We start from the raw sequence: 21,226 nt of genomic DNA on the forward strand, positions 1-21,226 counted from the left end.
AAGAAGCAAGTTGTATTAATCAAGGCTCTCCAGAGAAACAGAACCAATAGGATAAACAACCAATACACTTACAACCATTCTGTACCCATTTAACCATTCTGTTTTACATTTTCAGTACAGCATTCAATAAATTAAATGAGATATTAAACACTTCATTATAAGACAGGCTTTGTGTTAGATGATGTTGACCACCTGTAGGCTAATGTAAGTGTCCTGAGCACATTTAAGGTAGGCTAGGCTAAGCTGTGATATTCAGTAGCTTAGGTGTATTAAATGCATTTCAATTTGATATTTTCAACTTTCCATGGGTCCATCAGAACATAAACCCATCGTGAGTTGAGGAAGATCTCTACTGTTGAATTCAGTTTGCTACATCATTTGTTGAGGAGCTTTGCATCATCTGTAATTTTCTTGTAGTGTCCTTTACTGGCTTTGGTATTAGGGTAACACTGGCCTTGTAAAATGGGTTTGGAAGTATTTCTTCCTCTTCTAACTTTTTGGAAGAGTTTGTGAAAGACTGGTATTAGTTCTTCTTTAAATGATTGTTAAAAGTCACTAGTGAAGCCATCTGGCCCTGAACTTTTCTTTGTTGGGAGGTTTTTGATTATCGATTCAATCTTCTCACTAGTAACTCGTCTGTTCAGATTTTCTGTTTCTTCATGATTCAGTCTTGGTAGATTGTATGTTTCTAGGAATTTATCTATTTTTTCTGTGTTGTCCAATATGTTGTCTTATAACCGTCCATAGTAGTCTCTTATAAGTCTTTGCATTTTTGTGGTGTCAGTTATAATGTCTCTTCTTTCATTTATAATTTTATTTGTTTGAGTCTTTCTTTTTCTTGGTAAATCTAGCTAAAGATTAGTCTATTTTGGTTAACTTAAAAACAGCTCTTAGTTTCACTGATCTTTTCTATTGTCTTTTTAGCCTCAGTTTCTTTCCTTTCTGCTCTGATCTTTGTTATTAACTTCCTTCTAATAATTTTAGGGTTAGTTTAGTCTTTTTTTGTTAGTTTCTCTAGGTGTAAAGTTAGATTGTTTATTTTGAGGTCTTTTTTCTCTTAATGTAGGCATTTATTGCCATGCATTTGCATCTTAGACTGTCTCTGATGCATCCTGTAAGATTTGCTGTGTTGTGCTTCCATTTTCATTTGTCTCAAGATATTTTTTGATTCCTCTTTTGATTTCTTCCTTGATTTATTGGCCGTTTAGGAGCACGTTGCTTCATCTCCATATATTCGTGGATTTCCTCTTTTCTTCTTGTAATTGCTTTCTAGTTTCATACCGTTGTGGTTGGAAAAAGATGCTTGATATGATTTCATAGTTTTACAATTTATTCAGACTTTTTTGAGTCCTAACATATGATCTATCCTGTGGAATGTTCCATGTGCACTTGAGAAGAATGTGATTTTGCTGCTGTTGGATACAATGTTCTCTATACAGTAGCTCCCCCTTTTCCATGGGGGATGCATTTTAAGACTCCCAGTAGATGCCTGAAACCATGGATAGTACCGAACCCCCTCTATAATATGTTTTGCTCCTATGCATACATACCTATGATAAAGTTTAATTTATAAATTATGCACAGTAAGAGATTAACAACAATAACTGATAATAAAACAGAACAGTTGTAACTAATACTGTAATAAAAGTTGTGTGAATGTGGTTTCTTTCTCTCAAAAGATCTTGTGGTACAAATTTAATGCCTTTCCCATCTTAACTAAGCATTTACCATGCGCTGTAGCCATAACTTTTGCAGTTTGAAGTGCAACAGCAAAACCAGCATGAATTTCTTTTTTCCTTCCTCAAAGTTTCGTAAATAGAAGGTTCATTCTTCCTGTAGATCTTAGGAACCTCAGCATATCATTTTTTTCTTTCCTTTATTAAATTGAAACCTTTCACCTTTTCACTTAAAGGAAGAATTTTATGGCTTTTCTTTGGCATATTTGAATCGCCAACATCACTACGCTTGCACTTTAGGGCCATTATTAACTAACAAAAGGGTTATTTGAACACAAGTACTGTGATGTCTTGACAATCACTTTGGTAACCAAGGCAGCTACTAAATGAGTAATGGGCGAGGTGTGCTGGACAAAGGGATGATTCACTTCCAAGGTGGGATGGAGCGAGTGCAGTGTTTCATCATGCAATTCATACAGCATGCAATTTAACACTTAAAAATTGTTTATTTCTGGAATTTTTCATTTAATATTTTTGGATCACACTGACCTCCAGTAACTCAAATCACAGAAAGTGAAAGGATAAGAGGATAAGAGGGGGGACTACTGTATGTCTGTTAGGTCCGTATGGTCTAAAGTGTAGCTTAAATCCAGTGTTTCCTTCTTGACTTTCTGTCTGAACAATCCATCCACTGGTAAAAGTGGGGTATTGAAGTCCCCTGACATTATTGTATTGCTATGTCTTCCTTCAGATCTTTTAATACTTGCTTTATATATTTAGGTTCTCCTGTATTGGCATAAATATTTCAAATAATATATCCTCTTGATGAATTGCCCCCTTTCTTATTATATAATGACCTTCTTTGTCTCTTACAGTTTTTGGCTTAAAGTCTATTTCATCTGATATAAGAATAGCTTCTTCTGCTTTTCTTTCCATGTGCATGCAATATATTTTTCAATTTCTTCACTTTCAATCTGTGTGTTTTTTTTAATGCTGAAGTGAGTCTTTTGGAGGCACATATAGTTAGGTCTTGTTTTCTTTATTCATTCAGCTATCCTTTGTCTTTTGTTTGGGGAATTTAGTCTTTTGACATTTGAAGTAATTATTGATAGTCAGACTTACCATTACCATTTTGTTAAATGTTCTCTTGTTCTGTAATTCCGTTTTTCCTTGCTTCATCTCTTGCTCTTTTCCTCTGTGATTTGATGATTTTCTGTAGTGGAAAGTTTGGATTCCTTTTTCTTTTTCTTTTGCGTACCTACTATATGCTTTTGGTTGGTGGTTAATGTGAGGCTTAGATAAAACATCTTCTATTTATAACAGTCTGTGCTAATAGCTTCAAACGCATACAAAAGCACCCCCCCTTTCGCATTTTATGTTTTGATGTCGCAATTTGCATCATTTACATTGTGTATTCATTAACAAATTAATGTCGTTATAACTTTAATATTTTTGTCTTTTAACCTTCGTAGTAGACTTATCAATGATTTACCCACCACCATTAGAATAATAGCATATTCCGAAAGTAACTGTATTTTTACCTTTACCAGTGAATTTCATGCTTTTGTATATTTTTCTGTTATTAATTAGTGTTATTTAATTTCAGCTGGAAAAACTCCGTTTAACATTTCTTGTAAAGCTGATCTAGTGGTAATGACCTCCTAGAGTGTTTATTTGTCTAGAAAACTCTTTATCTTTCTATCACTTCTGAAAGACAGCTTTGCTGGGTAGAATGTTCTTGGTTGGCGGGTTTTTTCTTTGTTTTCCCTTCAGTACTTGTAGTATGTCATCCCACTGCCCTCTGGCCTGCTAAGCTTTTGCTGAAGAGTGTGCTGATAGCCTTACGGGAGTTCCCTTGTACGTAACAAATGGTTTCTCTCTTTCTGTTCTTGTGATTCTCTCTTCGTATTTAGCTTTTGGTCCTATACATTAATTATACTGTTTGGTCATATACATTAATTACAATGTATCTGTGTAGAGTCCTCTTCAGATTCATCTTATCTGGAACTTTCTATGTTTCCTGGTTCTGCCTGTCTGTTACGTTCCCCCAGTTAGGGAAGTTTTCAGCCGTTATTTCCTCAAATAAGTTTTCTATCCCTTTCCCTTTTCTCCTTCTTGGACCCCTATAATGAGAACATTAGTCTACTTGATGTTGTCCCGTAAGTCCCTTAAGCTATCTTCACTCTTTTTTTTCTTTTTTCATTTTTGCACCTCTAGTTGTATGAATTCCACTTCCCTGTCTTAGACTTCACTGATTCTTTCTTTCAATTCATCTATCTTTTGTTGACCCCCTGTATTGAATTTTCAGTTCAATTATTTTCTTCTTCAGTTCTATGATTTCCGTTTGGTACTTTTTCATAGTTCTGTCTCTTTGTTGAAATTCTCACTGTCTTCATGCATTGCTCTCCTGACCCTGGTAGGCATCTTTGTGACAGTTGCTTTGAACACCCTACCAGATAAATAACGTACCTCCATTTTATTAAGCTATGTTTCTAGACATTTATCTCGTCCTTTTGTTTGTAACGTATTTGTCTGTTCCTTCATTTTTCTTGAGTCTGTGTTGGTCTCTGAGCATTAGATAGAACAGCACAAGATGTGTCTCCCAGTATTGACAGAGTGATCTCCTGTAGGAGATGAACCTCACTGATCAGCTTGACCGAACTCATAGTTGTCTCTCAAACCTTTGTGATTGTCCAAGCCTCCTTCTTTGTCCTTAGTGGCTCCCAGTAGTTAAGGGTGTGCCAAGACCTATCAGTGATCCAGGGGGAGGAGTGCAGTCAGCAGCTAGATGCAGGCTGATGAGAAGCTGGACCCTCAGGCAGCAGCTAAGAAAGTATGTAATTAAGCCCCTTCCAGGGAGAAACAAGGCAATGACATTTTTGCCTGCTCCCTCTGTGCTTCCTGTTGGTATATAGCTGCAGGGGTGGGTGTGCCCCTGTGCCCATAATAACTGTTTGTTTGTTGCAGTCCTTGTGCCTCATGAATGTAAGGCCCATTCGTTATTAGAGCCAGATGTTTCAGGGGCTCATCCTTCATGAAGTTGTCACAAGAGCTGGGGTGCCAGATATGTATACAACCTCCTTTCAGGGAGACACTGGTGACTTGGTTTTATTATTGGAGTGGCCTGGAAGGAGAAGATGGGAGGAGTGTCTGCAACCTTCCTCAGTCTTTGAGGAGGACCACAGCCCCGAGGTGCCTGCTAAATTAGAAGCCTCAGGTGGCAGTGGCAGCTTTTTTTTTTTTTTTTGCGGGCCTCTCACCGTTGTGGCCTCTCCCATTGCGGAGCACAGGCTCTGGACGCGCAGGCTCAGCGGCCATGGCTCACGGGCCCAGCCGCTCCACGGCACGTGGGATCTTCCCGGCCCGGGACACGAACCCATGTCCCCTGCATCGGCAGGCGGACTCTCAACCACTGCGCCACCACGGAAGCCCCAGGTGGCAGCTTTTAAAGTATCCACATAAAAACCTTTATCAGGGAAAGATGGGGAGCTGGGCGTTTTTTTGTCTGCTCCTTCTGTGCTGAACCTCAGGGAGATAGATGGTTAAGAACTGCTTCTTTGTTTGTTACAGTTCCATGGGACTCATGAATGGCAGCTCCACTGGCTGTCAAAGCCAGGAAATCTGGGGACCCATCGCATAGGTGGCGGCCCTAAAAGCTGGGGTGCAGTCATGTATGAGCTCCTTCCAGGGAGATACTGGCAACTTGGGGAGGACCGGAGGCAGAAGGTGGGAGGGATGTTTGTTGGCCTTCTCTGTCTGGGGAGATTCACATGCAGTCTCTAGAAGCCTGCTAAATTAGAAGACGGGCCCTCAGGCAGCAGCTGTTATAGTATTCAGATAACACTTGCAGGGAAAGACGGGGAGATGGGTGATTCTGCCTGCTCCCTCTGCACTCAGCCCTGGGGCAACAGCTGCATCAGTGCTCGTGCACCCGTTAAGAATTGCGTCTTTGTTTGCTATCGTCTTGGGGACACAAGCCCCGCTGGCTTTTAGAGTCAGGTGTTTTGGGGGCCGTCCCTCTGTTGCAAGTCTTAAAATTTGGGGTGCTAGATGGGGGCTCCAAACCCTTTGCTCCTCAGGGAGAATATGAGAGTTGATGGTTCACTTCCAATTGTGTGGTCGTGTGCCAGGGGCGGGGTTTATGGTGCGAGTGTGTCTTAGCCTTTTGTACCCTTAGCCTTTTCGGTGTGGGTATTTTCTCATTCATTTGATGTGTAGAAGTTACTCAACTAGTTTCTGGATCTCTTTCAGAGGGAATTTACATCCACGTGTACATTTGGTGTATCCATGGGAGGAAGGGAGCTCAGGGGTCTCCTGTGTTGCCATTTTGGTCTACCCTGTCCGTTTCTTTCTGAATCTCTGTCTGTCTGTCTCTCTCTTTCCTGTGTGTCTGTCTCATCTCTGTCTTGCCCACTATCTTCCTATCACCCTTTGTAGCCCCGTCTCTCTGTTAAACTACCTGTCCCAATGTCAACTCTCTTTTCTTTTTCTATGTGTAGCTACACTGCTCCTCTAGACCTATTCTTCCTATCAGGGAACATTTCTCCCAAGAGTTCTGACTTGATGATCAGAGAGGAAAGGCAGTTTTTTCCTGCCAGCTCAGTTAGAGAAATCCTGAGGAAGTCCTCTAAACTGTCCTGGCATGTTCTGACCACCACAGCCAAGATGTCTCATGATCACGCTGGATCATGTGCCATCCTGGGGCATCAGAGGGATGGGCTCCTATGACTGACCACCCTGGACAAAGCACATGGCGTGAGTTGGGTTGAACAGTCCTGCAAAGGATGGAAGGGTTGTAGGGGTGCTAAGCCAACCATGACCACAGGTGTCCGCTCTCAGGAGCCAAGACCAACTCCAGAGAAACAAACACACAACTTAATAACAATACAAGTGCTGGAGGATGTTCAGTCTTGATTCTGGATTCTCTAGCAGTTCAAAGGTGGGAGAGCTAGAGTAATCAAGGAAGACTTCCAGGAGGACCTGATTCTTGGTTTTAACCTTAAAAGGTGCATAAGATTTAGATAGGTGGAAAGGAGTGAGCAATCCTGGATGAAGGAGCAGTTTCTGTGCTTGTTTTATTGGTGTTGTTTGCCTTGTTTCAAGCTCCTAAGAGGCAAGGACTTTTCTTTTGTTAAAGAACATAGTGCTTGATGCCCGTAGTTAGACTGTCATTATGGTTCCAGTTCTGACCATCCTACCCTGCCATTGACCTTGGGGGAGGATAGAAGAATAATACCTGAGAGGCCTCTAGTTCTAAGAATACCAACTTGCTTATAAAGAAGCAGGGAGGCTGTGGAACAGAGGTGTCCATATAGTCCCTTCTGTGTGTCTGACCTCAAGTGAGTTTCACATCGGAATTTTGTCATTGTCATGGGCAGATTGGATTGTTCATTAATTCAGTAAATATATCAGTAGCACCTAATATATACTAGGCACTTAGGTGCCAAGGATTCAAAGATAAATAGACAGAATCCTACTTCTTTGAAGTTTATATCCAAGTACAGAATTCACAGAAGTGCAATTACATGCGACGTGATTGAGTCATGCAAAGCAGTGGTTCTAAGACTTGGCTGTGCATGGAAATAACCTGGGAGCTTTCAAAATTACGGATGCCAGGGCTTCTCTGGTGGCGCAGTGGTTAAGAATCCGCCTGCCAGTGCAGGGGACACGGGTTCGAGCCCTGGTCCAGGAAAATCCTACATGCCACAGAGCAACTAAGCCCGCGCACCACAACTACTGAGCCTGCACTCCACAGCCCGTGAGCCACAACTCCTGAAGCCTGCGCGCCTAGAGTCCATGCTCCGCAACAAGAGAAGCCCGTGCACCGCAACGAAGAGTAGCTCCCGCTCGCCACAACTAGAGAAAGCCCGTGCACAGCAACAAAGACCCAATGCAGCCAAAATAATAAATAAATAAATTTAAATTTAAAAAAATGCGGGGCTTCCCTGTTGGTGCAGTGGTTGAGAGTCCACCTGCCGATGCAGGGGACACGGGTTCGTTCCCCGGTCCGGGAGGATCCCACATGCCGTGGAGCGGCTGGGCCCGTGAGCCATGGCCACTGAGCCTGCGCGTCTGGAGCCTGTGCTCCACAACGGGAGAGGCCACAGCAGTGAGAGGCCCACGTACCACAAAAACAAAAAATATCAAACAAAACAACAACAAAAAAAATGCGGATGCCTTGAGATTATCCCAAAAGTTTTGATTTCATTGGTTTGGGGAGGGGCCCAGGCATCTGGATGTTTCACAGCTCACCCAGTGGCTCTCGTGAGCAGCCAAGTTTGAGAACCACCAAGGTTAGGATGCTATGGAAGCAGATAAAGGTTCTTCAGTGAGATGAGGGATGGATAGGCTGCTGGAGGGATGAGACCAACTGAGCATTGAAGGAAAGGGGAGAGGTAGCTGGAGAAGGAAAGGGGCAGGGAGAGAGTTGCATCTAAAGGACATTGCAAGCAGAGGGGAGAAGAGCCAAGAAGGCTGGGAGCTGCTCTCGATGGAGAAGTCTCAGTCAGTCAGTCAGTCTCTCTAGTTCTGGCCTAAGTCCCCGTGTCGTCTTAGATACATATCCATTTCTCTGTGCCACAGTTTCCCATTCAGTCACATATAACTAATGATACCTGTTCTCCTTACCTTAGGCATCAAATGAGGTGAGGAAAAATTAAAAGATAGTGTATCAGTGATCACTGGGAAAAAATACAGCATTAGAGTAAAACTTCTTTTATTCAGTATTTTTTGGGGAAAGAAGTATTTTCCATAAATGAACTTTTAAAGCAACTGAAATTTAGCCATTCAAGACAATAATCATTAACAAATAAAAATCATTTCATTTTTCCTAACATAGGTCATTTGCAACCCTATTTTCTTAGAGTAAACTGATATCATTAGCCTCCTGCTTCCCGTTCTCTGCATTCAGCCCCTCAGCAGAGATGTCAGATACTGAACCGTGCTATACAGCTATGGCCTCAGCATCAGAAGAAGTGTAGTAGATTTATGATGTAGAAGATTGGGTTTTGAGTTCTTCGGTCTGTTTTTCATAAGTTTTCAATTTGTCTTGCTATCTGGGTACCTTGATTCTCATTGTTTTAAATTCTCCTTTTTCTTTCTAACTTGCTGCCTCTTCCCTATTGAGGACTGTAAAACCAGAAAACCAATCTTAGAATGAAATTTAAAAGTAAAACGACTGTGAGTCCAAGCTTGCTGGAGAGGGTGGATTATGTGATGCCTTTAGTGCATGAATGTTTTAATGTCTGTGTTGCCTCTTTTAGCTGACTTTCTGGGTCTTACGCTGGCCTGGATATCTCATGCAGGAGGTAGCTGACTGGACTTTATGTGTGGGAGGTTGGAGGCCCACAGGAATTAGTTCGTCAGGATTCTCAGCCTTCCTTTTTCTGACTATTGACCATCAACCTTTAAAGTTTCCCACTCCTATCACCAGAATTGTGTCCCTGTTAGACCAGATTTTGAATGTTTGTCACCAAACATTTATTGTTCACGAGGCAGAGGTAAGGAAGGGCAGATAGGTCCAAACTCAGGAGGGTAGGAGTGTCTGGAAGCAGATAGCCAGAACGGAGGCTAAACCACCTTCCTCAGGGGCAGAACGTGGGAGTAGCACACCCCAAGTGGGAGGGCAGAGGGGAAGGAAGTGGTGGAAATAACCGGGTGTGACAAGACCGGGGAAGTGGAAGGTATGAGGTGGGGAAGGGTTGAGGACAGAGGTTTAGACCAGCTTTACTATGGAGTACATTACTCTGTGCTCCTTTATGTTTTTTTGAGAGTTACTGACTCCGTGACACTGCTCCAAGACACATGAGTTGTGACCATTATAGGTGGCGGCTGCTAGAGAGAGAGCCACCCTGCAGGGGTTGCAAGTCGCCATATTCTGTGGGTCCCCACAGCGCAAGACAGGCCATCTTGAGAAAGTGGCTTGCTGAGTAATAACCCTGAATGGTTCCCCACTTTGTTGTCTGCCATCCTCGTGGTCACTGAGCTTCTGCCTCTCCTCTCCTTCCCCAGGTCGGTGTCCGGATTGGATAAAGAGGCGGACTTGGTGCACATGGAAGCGCGGACAGCTGATGGATGTGAGCGCTGAGGCCATCAGGCTGGGCCCCGGAGATCTGCCTGCAGCTCTCCCTCCTCCCCCAATTTGCATTTTAATGGCTTGGGAAGAGGAAAAGCCCTGAGCTCCCTTACTGCCATATGCATTTTATTTCCTAGAGTCGGGGAGAGGCCTCCAGTCCCAAGGGAGACATTTCATTGAAATAAACCCTCAGGAATGAATTTGCTGGAGATGGGAGTTAATGTGACCAATTTTGAGGCTCCTGTTAGTAATTTCCTGGCATCTTCAGTGTAATTCACATAGGGATGGCCGTAGCTCATCGTGGTATTTTGCATTCACGTGGTGAATGAGACGATGCCAGCTTTAAGAAAATAAACTTTATATAGTCAAGATTACAAAAAAAAAGGTAACTGGACAAACTATTTCCAGAGTTGTTTGTTCATTCATTCAGCAAATATTTAGGGATGGCCTACTGTGTGTCAGGCAAGATTCTTAGCCCTGGAGATACAGGGGTGAGCCAGACCTCTACTGTCCCCGCACATCAGCCATGGAATCCAGGACTTCAAACATTGACCCCTTTGTACATCGTACACCTGTCTACATCTTGAACAGAATTTGACTGATAAAGTATCATTTGGCACCAACTTAAGTATCTATAGGGCTCTTCCCTGTCCCAGAAAGATAAAATCAACTTAAATATGTGAAAATAGATGATAAATATGAAATCTGAAAAATATATGGAAATATAATTAGCATATACTAGATCACAAATAGAGCCAAATAATCCATGGAAATAATAGTGACCTAGGGGTGCAGCAGTTCAAAGCACCGGACTGTGAGTTGAGGTCCTGGGTCCTGCCACCCACTAGCCATGAGACCATGAGACCCCCTAACCTCTCTGTGCTCTGGCTTCCTACTATCTGAGGATGCTCATCCTTGCCCTGCCCGCCTCATAGGGTTATGGGTTGAATGTACAAGCAGAAGGAGATTCTTTGTGACCTGGATGCAGGTATCGGATGTGCTTGTGCTTTGTCCATGGGAAATCTACTGCTTTTGAGGCCAAACTCAGATGTATGCTAGAAACATGCACTTTGGGGAATATATTTTATTTGCTTTATTTTTATTTTTAAAAGAGTTAGAAGGCAAATGACACTTGTTACTATATGCCTGGCACTCTGCTGAGTTCCTTCCTTCCTCCTTCCTTCCTTCCTCCTTCCTTCCTTCCTTCCTTCCTTCCTTCCTTCTTTCCTTCCTTCCTTCCTTCCTTCCTTCCTTTCTTTCTTTCTTTCTTTCTTCTCTTTCTTCTCTTTCTCTCTTTCTCTCTTTCTCTCTCTCTTTCTCTCTTTCTCTGATGCAGCCAGGGATGAGGGATGACCCACACTATTTTTACATTTTCTTTTTTTAACAGAAGAGTTATATTTTAGGGAGGTAATGCCACATATTCAAATTCACTGATTGTCAAGCATGGTGAAGCCTAAATTCGAAGTTACTCTTAGTGCTAAGAAAAAAAAACGTGGAAAATTAGAGGACTAGTGGGATGGAGGGAGGGGTTTGAAGGAGCATAGCAGAAAAGCAGGAGGGGAGCAGACAGCAGCTCTCAGAAGATGACCCACAGACATGTTTTCAGGACAACCCCTGCCTTGGCTTTGCTTGTCATGTCAACATTTTTAAGCTGTATATGTGATCTGTGGTGGTTGTAATATTTTAGACTTGGAGAAAACTTTATATGCCTGTCTGACCTCCTACATAGTGTAGGAATCCCTTCCCCCAGAATCTCTTATAGTGTGTCCTCAGGTTTCATGAGCTCAGGCTTAAGACATATCCTTTTCTACTGCTGGACAGCTCCTTTTTTTTTTTTTTTTTTTTTAAGGTAATTTCTTACATAAAGCTCAAACTTACTTTCTGAAAGTTCAAGAATTCTGGTCCACATTGGGATAAGGTCTGTGGTACAGAACTGCTGTGAAATTTTATGAGATTAAAAATGCAAAACACATAGAAAAGTTCCTGGCCTATTGTCAAGAATTGAAAAAAGCAGACAGAAATATAACAGGGATAAGTGTCATATGCCACACTTAGGTTAAAATATATATTAATTCTATGTCTTTTTTTAGGTTTTTTAAAATGAGTTTTTCAATACTTCAAAGTATCTTCTTTCAACCTAGTGAATTGGCTCTAACCCCCCTTTATTTAGAAAGTGCACGTAACAAGACTGAACTAACCAGGGATGTTTTATTTTACATACCCTAATGAAATGTATGACTCCTTTCTTCTTTGGTATGTAGTGAATGCTTTCTTACACTCACACACTCACACATACGCATACATCTCTATCTTTCTGATCATCACAAAAAGGCACAACATATATTCTATTTCCTTTTTTTTCCCTTGATGTGGTAGCTTGGACTTGAATTTGCCCAAATTCACACAGATAGCCTAGGGATAGAATGAAAACGAGAACACAAAACTCTCAACACACTACAAATAGAGGAGAGTCCTGATAAAGAACAAGTATAAGAGACCCACAACTAACATCATATTTAATGATGAGATACTGAACGCTTTCCCCCAAGGGCAGGTAAAAGGCAGGGATGTTTACTCTTTCTTTCTTTTTTTTTTTTTTTTTGAATTTTTCAATTTTATTTAATTTATTTTTTTATACAGCAGCTTCTTATTAGTTATCCATTTTATACATATTAGTGTATATATGGGATGTTTACTCTTAACACACCTTTTCAACATGATGTTGAAAGTCCTAGTCAGTGCAATAAAGGAAGAAAAATGAAATGCAATTCATATAGATTACAAAGGAAAAAAATAAAACTGTCATTATGCTCGTTGACGTGATTCTCCATGTAGAATATCACAAGGAATGTACAAAAAAAGCTGCTAGAACAAATATGTAAGTAGAGCAGGGTTGTTGGATACAAAACATTCAGTGGAGAGAGGATGATTGTTTTTAACAAAGGGCGTTAGAAAAAATTGGGCAGCCATATGGGGAAAACGAACTTCAACCTATGATTTACAGGTTATACAAACTCTAACTCAAAATGGATCACATTTCTAAATGTAAAACATAAAATTATAAAACTTTTGGAAGAAACTGTAGGAGAAAATCTTTATGACCCTAAATTGACGCCAAGAGCAAAATTGATAAAATAAAGAATCCATAAATTGGACTTCATCAAAATTTAAAAATTTTATTCTTCAGAAGGTACAATAAAGACAGTGGGAGAAACTATTTGCAGATCATATAACTAACAGAGGACTTATAGCCAGAACACATAAAGAACCTTTAAAGCATAGGAATAAGAAACAACCCCATTAAAAAAAAAAAAAGTAGGAAAAATTTGAACAGAACATTTACCAAGGAAAATATAAAGATGACAAGTAAACACAAGTATTTGCTATATTTGGAGTAAGTAATACCTAGATCCTTTGAGTCCTTTTGTTCTGTGACTCATATGTTTAAAAGAACAATAACAAAATTCTCTAAGAATCTTAAATCAGGAGAAATAATGGATCTTAGATAATTATTTTTCCTTCCTCAGATTTTCCTTCATTATTCCACTTTTTCTGGCATGTTCAAGAGTCTATTCCTTAATCAGCCCATTTCAGACCCTTTACCCTGTGTTATAGATTTTTTGCTAATTTGAAAATTATCATCAAAGGGGTCTTGAGCAGTAAAATTCCATTTCTCTGCATCTGCCTGCATCACAGTTCTCATGGCCATTTTGCCCAACCAGTAGCATTCATGGTCATCCTCTGGTGAGCTGATTCCACTACAGACTCCTGGGGTCCACCTCAGAGGTTTTGGTTTAGGTGGTCTGGTACAGGACCTGGGAGTCTCCATATTGTTAAGCGCACTCCCAGTGTGATTTTGATCCAGGTGCTATTCAGGAACACTGCTGTGTGGATCCCTTACCTCATGTGGTGCTGGAGTCACAGCTTGGGGACAGTTATACCCTGCGTAAGCATGAACAAGGAGCCTTGGTATTGGAGTCGGGAACTACTCTGTTCCGTAGCACCTGGGCTGTCACAGGAATGCAAGTGAGAAGAACGTATAAAGAGAGCAAATGGGTCTTTCTTTCCCTTCTAAGAAACAAAAATCAGCAAGTCATAATTCATTATAAAGTGCTCCCCACATCACGATAACTTTCAAATGTCTAAAATCATGGACGAGAGAACTTCTTAAATATTAGCAGGAATAGTATGAGCTTCGTAAAGATCTTCCGGGGATGGAAACAGGATATGCCTATGAAAAAACAATTAAATGTTGCTCTGTGTACTTCCCAGAGTATGGCAGAAATATAGAAATTTGTGTTATCTTTATTTATTGACCCACTCATAATTCACTCCACTGTGACAGAGCCCTTTCCATGTGTAGAAGACAAGAGGTTCTCAAAACCTAGCATTAAAATTGCCACACACACACACACACACACACACACACACACACACACACACTCACCTGGTCCCACCACAGATCAATGAAAGAAGATTCTTCAGGGGAAGGTCATGGGCATTGCCCTGCATAAAATTGTCCTAACGATTTTGAAGTACATGTGGGGTTGAGAACCACTGCACGAGATCTGAGCTTCTCCCAACATTAACATACAAATGAACCATCTGGAGAGCTTTTTTTTTTTTTTCCGGTACGCGGGCCTCTCACTGCTGCGGCCTCTCCCGTTGCGGAGCACAGGCTCCGGACGCGCAGGCTCAGCGGCCACGGCTCACGGGCCCAGCCGCTCCGCGGCATGTGGGATCCTCCCGTACCGGGGCACGAACCCATGTCTCCTGCATCGGCAGGCGGACTCTCAACCACTGCGCCACCAGGGAAGCCCTGGAGAGATTTTTAAAACACTTTCCGTATTTCTGACAAGCTCCCAGCTGATGCTGCTGGCCAGTAGACCCCGCTTTGATCAGCACTGCACTGCACGAAGCTGTGGAGGGTGTGTGGGTAAATAGGACACAATCAGCATTGAGTAGCAGAGGCAGATAAGTACACAGATTATTAATGCAATATAATGTGCTAACGGCCATGGGGACTCTGTTTTGTCTCATGAAGAAAGTGCTATCTGTGCGAACCAAAAGGCAGGGTAGCCCAGTCGCTGAGGAGCGACTGAAGGCTGCACTGAAGAGCCCGTGGTTAAGTTTCATCTTGGGAGATGAGTTGGATTTTCCCAAGGGGATGGTAGAAAAGGAGAGTGAGAAAGTTATGCTAGACTTGTACTGTCCAATATGGTAGCCATTCAGTTACACGTGGTTATTGAGCACTTGAGATGTGATGTCCAAATTGATGTGTGCCGTACGTGTGGAATACACACCAGATTTCAAAGACTTACTATGAATAAAATGATGGAAAATAGCCCCTTAGTAATTTTTATATTAGTTACATGATGAAATCATAATATTTGGGGTTAAATCAAATATGTTAAATGTACACTTTTCTGTTTACCTTTTAAGTATGGCTACTGGGAAATTTAAAAGGTCATTAGTAGCTCCCATTGTGTATCCATTGCACAGGACTGCCCTAGACTGAGGGGCTGCAGGTGCAGCAGCATGGAGTGTGGCTCTTCAGTGCGTGGTGTGGCATTGACAGTCCTGTCTCTAAACCTGGCTCCCACACTCTGGAGCAAACCCAGCATAAACAAGTCCCTTTTCTTGTTTCGGTGTAAGAATCTCCACTCTTCCCCAGTCCTGGTCCTCCCCTTTGGGAGTCAGACTTCCTTAAACTAAAGCCATTGAATTATCTCTTGCCTTGGCATGGTTTAAACAGGGCAGAGCCAACCAATTTGGTTAATAACAGTGTGAAACCTGTTTCTGCCATGAGATTCAGGATTCAAATGGCTTTTTCTCTCATTCTCTTCTGGAAATCATCTCTCTCTGAATGTCTCAATGTCCCCTGTGAATATTAATATTTATATTCATATTCATGTTCTCTCTCCCTCTCTCTCTCTCTCTCTCTCTCTCTCTCTTTCACTCAGTTACTCAGTCACACACACACACCATCAAAGAGACCATTGAGTGTCAATAGAAAGAGTATTAACTTGGTGCCCTAAGAGTTAAGTTGGAGAATTAACTCTGTCAATTAGAGCCTGTTTGACCCTGGACAATTTTTTTTTAAACTTTCTGTGAATCTTCTAGTGCTTCACATGTTTGAATACACAAATATAAGAGGTATTTTTATAATTTTTTTCATCAGTTGGATAACAAAGATCTTAGTGTAGAGTAAAATTTACTCTACAATAATGAGGCAGAAATTCAGTTCAATGAGGCAGAATTCAGTTCAATGAACTGAGGCAGATTTCAGTTCAATGAACAAAGGAGGAACAATTAAGAGGACCCCAAAATGATGCAGACTGCTCTGTTAGGTAGTTGATTCCTGTTTATTGGAAATTTTCAAGCATAAGCTATATGGGGGCCTTGTAGGACACTGTAATAAGTGAAACTCGACATGAGCTATAAGTTTTTAGACATCTAGACTTGAAATTTCTAGAATCAAAACCACAGCACATATACTACCATTCCTTGTCCTGGTACTATTATCAACTCTCTTCATCAATTACTGCACTTTCTCACTAAGCCAAGATAAAGCCCAGGACATCTTAACAGAGCATTCCAGGCAGTCATTAGTAATCAAATGGGCAAAACTATTAGCCCTGAAGTCTAAACTGTAGGTTCTAGATACATAGAATAATGGCTCTTAAAAAACTTTGGGTTCCTGACTAGTCCAATGGTTGTAAACTGTGTAACTCAGAGATCCAGCAGTATTCTAAGAACTCAGAGGCCAAGAAGAGGCTAAGGGGGAGCTAAACCAACAGGATTGCAAGCCTTCTGTTCCTTTAGACAAGGCACACTAAAATCTACTTGATATAGTGAGAATATAGGATTGTTTTTGATAAAGGACCTCAGAATTTTAAAAAAGGGTTGGAAGGGATTAGAAATTTTCAAACTGTATCACTCTCCAAAATGTGTAACAGTTTGCCCAAGGTTACGTCGACAGCCAGTGACAGGGACTGAACCAGAATGTAGATTCTGGTCTGATTCTCAGCCTGATTTTCCTTCCATGGTTCAAGTACATAACGATTAGGATCACTGGTTCTGGTGTCAGGTCGCCTGGGTTCAAATCCCAGAACCCGGGGGAGTATCAGGAATCCTAAGGTATTCAGGATCGCTGTGGTTTCTAAACGTCTATAACTCTGCCAGGTTCCCCTTCTTTTCTAGAAGGAAAAGACACTAGACTTCTCCTGTGAGCAAATCCATAAGCACAATAGGAAGGAATAGTCGCTACGTTTTCTTGCTTTGCTGATTTTTATTACCTACCTTGTCTCAGGTGCTGTGTTAGGCATTTGGAACAATGTCAGTATCCTTTGTTTTGCCCTGTGCCTACAAATAGTTTAGCCTCACTCCCCAGTCAAGGAAAAGGAGGCTTTTGGAAGCTAAATAACTTTTCAGAGTTTCTTGGAATCTGCTGGATTTCACTTATTTGCATTTGACAGTCAATGTTGTTATTTAAAATAAATAGCTCCTGGGTATTTCTCTAAGAAGAGACCTGAAGAGCTGAATTTGCTTTTTGTTCACAGTTTTAATTCACTTTTTCAATTTTGACAATATTACCCAAAGGGATGGAAGTTGAGCGAATCATGGAAAGCTTTTTTTCTCGGAGATGGCAAAGAGGCATGACATTTAGGATAGTTTGAATATTTAATAATCTTAAAGGTAAAACATAATTGCAGGTCAGAATATAGCACAAATGTATCGGCTTTTAATGTAATTCATTTCAGCTTAACTTGCATTTACTGAAGCTTTATAAAGGCAGTGCCAGGAGAGAAACAAAGATGACTAAGACTTTATCCAGGTTTCTAAGGAGGTGATCCTTTTGGAAAGGTTTGACAGAGTGAGAAATGCTGGACTTCATGGTGAAACTCATTGATATAGATGCATGAGAAGCTTGCCTTACAAAACTGCTGGTGGAAAAGCAACCTCTTAGGAAGATAAGACTAAGGATGTTGGGTTATCTGCTTCGTTCTCTTTCCACATACCTCAGTTCTCTGATCCAGCACAGATCCCAAGGCATGTTCACTTGTGAATATCCCGTCTCTATCACTGGCCTGGGATTCTTCTGACGGCAAGAACCAGTCTTACGTTCTCTGCTTTCTGGAACCTCAGGGAGCGTCTGATGCATGCAGCTTCTCTATACACCTTGACCCAATACAGAAGAAATTAATCCGTCAGTCTAAGGTCACCCTTTCTCACCAAATGAGACCCTTGGTCCGCCATCTGTAAGATGAGGGGGCATGAGGCTGGACACAGTGGTGCAATGGTACCACCTTCCCTAAAGTCTTGCTAGCAGTACAGCTAGTTGAAATAGGGCCTGGTCCTGATAAAGTTATGGAGCAGATCTCTCTATTCACAGGGAACAAAGCTTTTGACTTTTAGTTTTTGTAAGTGACCGCACCAGCTCTCAGAAATACATTAGAAAGACATTCGATATTTAGAAATATACTGGGCTTCCCTGGTGGCGCAGTGGTTGAGAGTCCGCCTGCCGATGCAGGGGACACGGGTTCGTGCCCCGGTCCGGGAAGATCCCACATGCCGCGGAGCGGCTGGGCCTGTGAGCCATGGCCGCTGAGCCTGTGCGTCCGGAGCCTGTGCTCCGCAACAGGAGAGGCCACAACAGTGAGAGGCCCGTGTACCGCAAAAAAAAAAAAAAAAAAAGAAATATATTAATTATGAGGATGATGTGACTTAACCATTTGGGGAATCCCCGTCTTGTTTTCCCATTAGGGTATCCTAATGAGATCTTCATTCAGTTTGGTCTTTCTGGTTTTCCGTTTGAGCATGTTTTGAAGGAAAGGATGGGAAATAGCAGTTCTAGAATAAATATTAATCCATGTCCGCCCATTATCGTGTAATTATATAGTGCCTTCAGCGGGCTTTCCTTGCCTAAACGTCCACATGCAGTTTTCACTCCCTTTTTTAGAAATTCCCTTCTCCCACAGAACACTTCTCTATCCATGCTAAACACAAGCACTGTCTCCTCCTTCAAGTCCTCCTTAATTATTCCAGCTCAGATGTGCTTTTTCTTGTCTGAACACCTATAGCATTTAGAGAAAGTAAACAGTGAGGTCAATCCAGTGTATGACTTTACTAGTAGGACCTGTGCTATCATGATCTTTTGATCCTCCACAATAAAACAGAACATTACTTGTTAATTGTACGTAAGAAGGATGCTGAGTGTTAAATCTCCTTCCTTCTCTCTTCATGATAAAAAAGAACTAGCATTTATTGATCCTTTAAAATGTATTCAACAACGTACGAACCTTTTTCATACATAATCTTATTTGATCCTGACGACAGCCCTGAGAGGCAAACACCTACTTTGCTTGTACCTCACAGATGAAAAGTGGAGCCGCTGCTTAGCCCAAGGCCATCAGCAAGTTCAGGATTGGAACTCAGCACTTTCTACCTTCAGAGGCCTTTCTCTCACACACCACAATATGCTTGAGAAATCTGGACCGCTTTGCTTCCTTTTTATCAGGCATCTTGTGTTTTTAAAACACACATACACACAAACGAACAAGACCGCAGTTGTTAGAAGCCTATTTGGGGATTTCATGTTACATGATAAGTACCCGCTCTCAGTTTCGTCATAGAATCCTTATGACTGTATTCAGCCCCACTTGGAGATAATGCCCGAAGTCCAAAGTTAAGACCTTTCGCAAGTTGGAGGCTTGAGCGAAGTGGTGATTCCTGCTCACCTTTGACACCCCCAGTCCCCTGTGACACCCTCGGTCACTTCCACCTGGTAGCCTGGCCTGCCTGACATGTACCTCTCCCCAGACCCTCATTTGGGGTTCTCACCAGGCAGTGGGTATCTCTGTGTTTAGAAAATTAAAAGCGTTGAGACTCCTGATATATGAGTCCGGCTAAAGACTGCAAGGCCCCTGAATTTTAAGTGGATTTCCCAAACGCGTTTTAGTGCTGCTTTCCTGTTAAAGTGGACCTTTTGTTCCATGCTGGGCAGTGGCAAGCAGCAGGGGAGCCAAGAAGGAGGATGAGTGTGACCCAGTAGCTCATCTACCAGGGGCCTCAGTTTAGGTAGGTTTCGGTTTTGTATGGGGTGGCCTCGAATACACTTGATTCTTTTTTCAAAGTGTCCAAGTATGGGAGTAAATAGTAAATAGACAGGGGAGAAATGAGCCCATGCTGGGGATAAGCAGATGTCCTCCTGTGCACACCTTTGATTACCAGTACAAGGGGCTTTCCAAGACACCCTCTGGCGAGAAAGAAGCAGGTTGTCAAGTCAACCCTTGTGGTTTCTTTACATGTCTTCACCGCAGCGTTTCACTGGGTTTTAGTGCTTTATGCTAGGAGCAAATCACTCAGGCTGGGTGGGACCAGTACTATGCCTGGTGCTCCAAAGCGCAGCCTGGGCTTCTTGCCTTCCCTTGGCCTCTCAGCCAGGAGCGGAAAGCCAGGCCATTCTCGGCTTTCTCTGTGGACAGAGACAAAGAGGAAGGGGTCGGCAGGTGGTACTCGCAGAATGGGGAGCAAGGTGGTCTTGCTAACAGGTCAGGGAATGTGGGGACAGGGCACAGTCTATTCTCTGGAGAGGTAGGTAGGGACCAAATTACGGAGTCGAGGTACAAAGTGAATGGCTCCTGGTGGACTGTAGGCTTGTTTTGTTTGGCCTAATACTGTTTGGCCTGCACCATATTTTAAATTTAAATTAGCTGTCAATTTATAAACATTAGGAAATGTCACATTTAGAAAACTGGGACACTTAGCTTTATGTAGAAACTCAGAACATCTTATTCCTGCATCTCAGTGATGACTGATGCTGAGAAGCAGCTCCCTGTAAAGATGCAAGTGTTGGCCATTTTCCTGTAGTCCCAGCTGTTCCTCAGTGATCCCTGACACTGAGACCATGTGCCCGCTGCCATTCGTCATCTCACTCCAGCTCAGTTTCCTCTTATACGTTATTTGCCTGGCCCCTGAGACATTTGACTTCATTAGGCTAGTTGTAAAAGGCGTTCTATTTTACAGAAGAATATTTGGGCTTTGTCCCCGGGCACTCAGAACTGTGGGTGATTTTGAAGCCGAGAAGGCTCAGCTGAGGTTAGGTTTGAGAGATGATGCTGGCTTCTTGCCTCGGGTCCACCCAGCTTCCAGTCCATCCTGCACCTGAGCACCAGTTGTGAAATGGACGCAGCAGGCAACGCAGATGGGAAGGCCTTTTCCAGGCAAGTGGCAGGGGTCGTGGAGAGAAGAGAGATGCTGGAAGCACTTCAGAGGCAGACTTTTCAAGGCTGGGAACCAGCTGGATTGCATGGCATGTGGAGGAAAGAAAAGCGAAGAGGCTTGAGCCACTGGGCAGGTGACGAAACTGCTGATGGAGAGAATGAGATCAGTGTTGGACGCGTCTGGATGAAGGGCACCAAAGCAAATTGGCTTTGCCCAGATACAGACGTTTGAAAAGTAGGGCTATAGCACA

General features: G+C 42.3%; 1 protein-coding gene across 1 annotated transcript in view; it reads left to right on the plus strand.

The window, feature by feature from the left end:
* SORCS3 (sortilin related VPS10 domain containing receptor 3) overlaps window positions 1-21,226 on the plus strand; it is a 587,799-nt gene that overhangs the window by 426,046 nt on the left and 140,527 nt on the right. The window contains exon 6 of the mRNA XM_022568819.3: window positions 9,687-9,751. Within this exon, the coding sequence (XP_022424527.1) occupies window positions 9,687-9,751 (65 nt within the window). The remainder of the gene's footprint in view (window positions 1-9,686; window positions 9,752-21,226) is intronic.

This window comes from Delphinapterus leucas, chromosome 16 (assembly GCF_059928025.1).
Source record: "Delphinapterus leucas isolate spDelLeu-1000000601 "Yukka" chromosome 16, BTC_Dleu_Yukka2, whole genome shotgun sequence".
In the NCBI taxonomy this organism is placed as follows: Eukaryota; Metazoa; Chordata; class Mammalia; order Artiodactyla; family Monodontidae; genus Delphinapterus; species Delphinapterus leucas.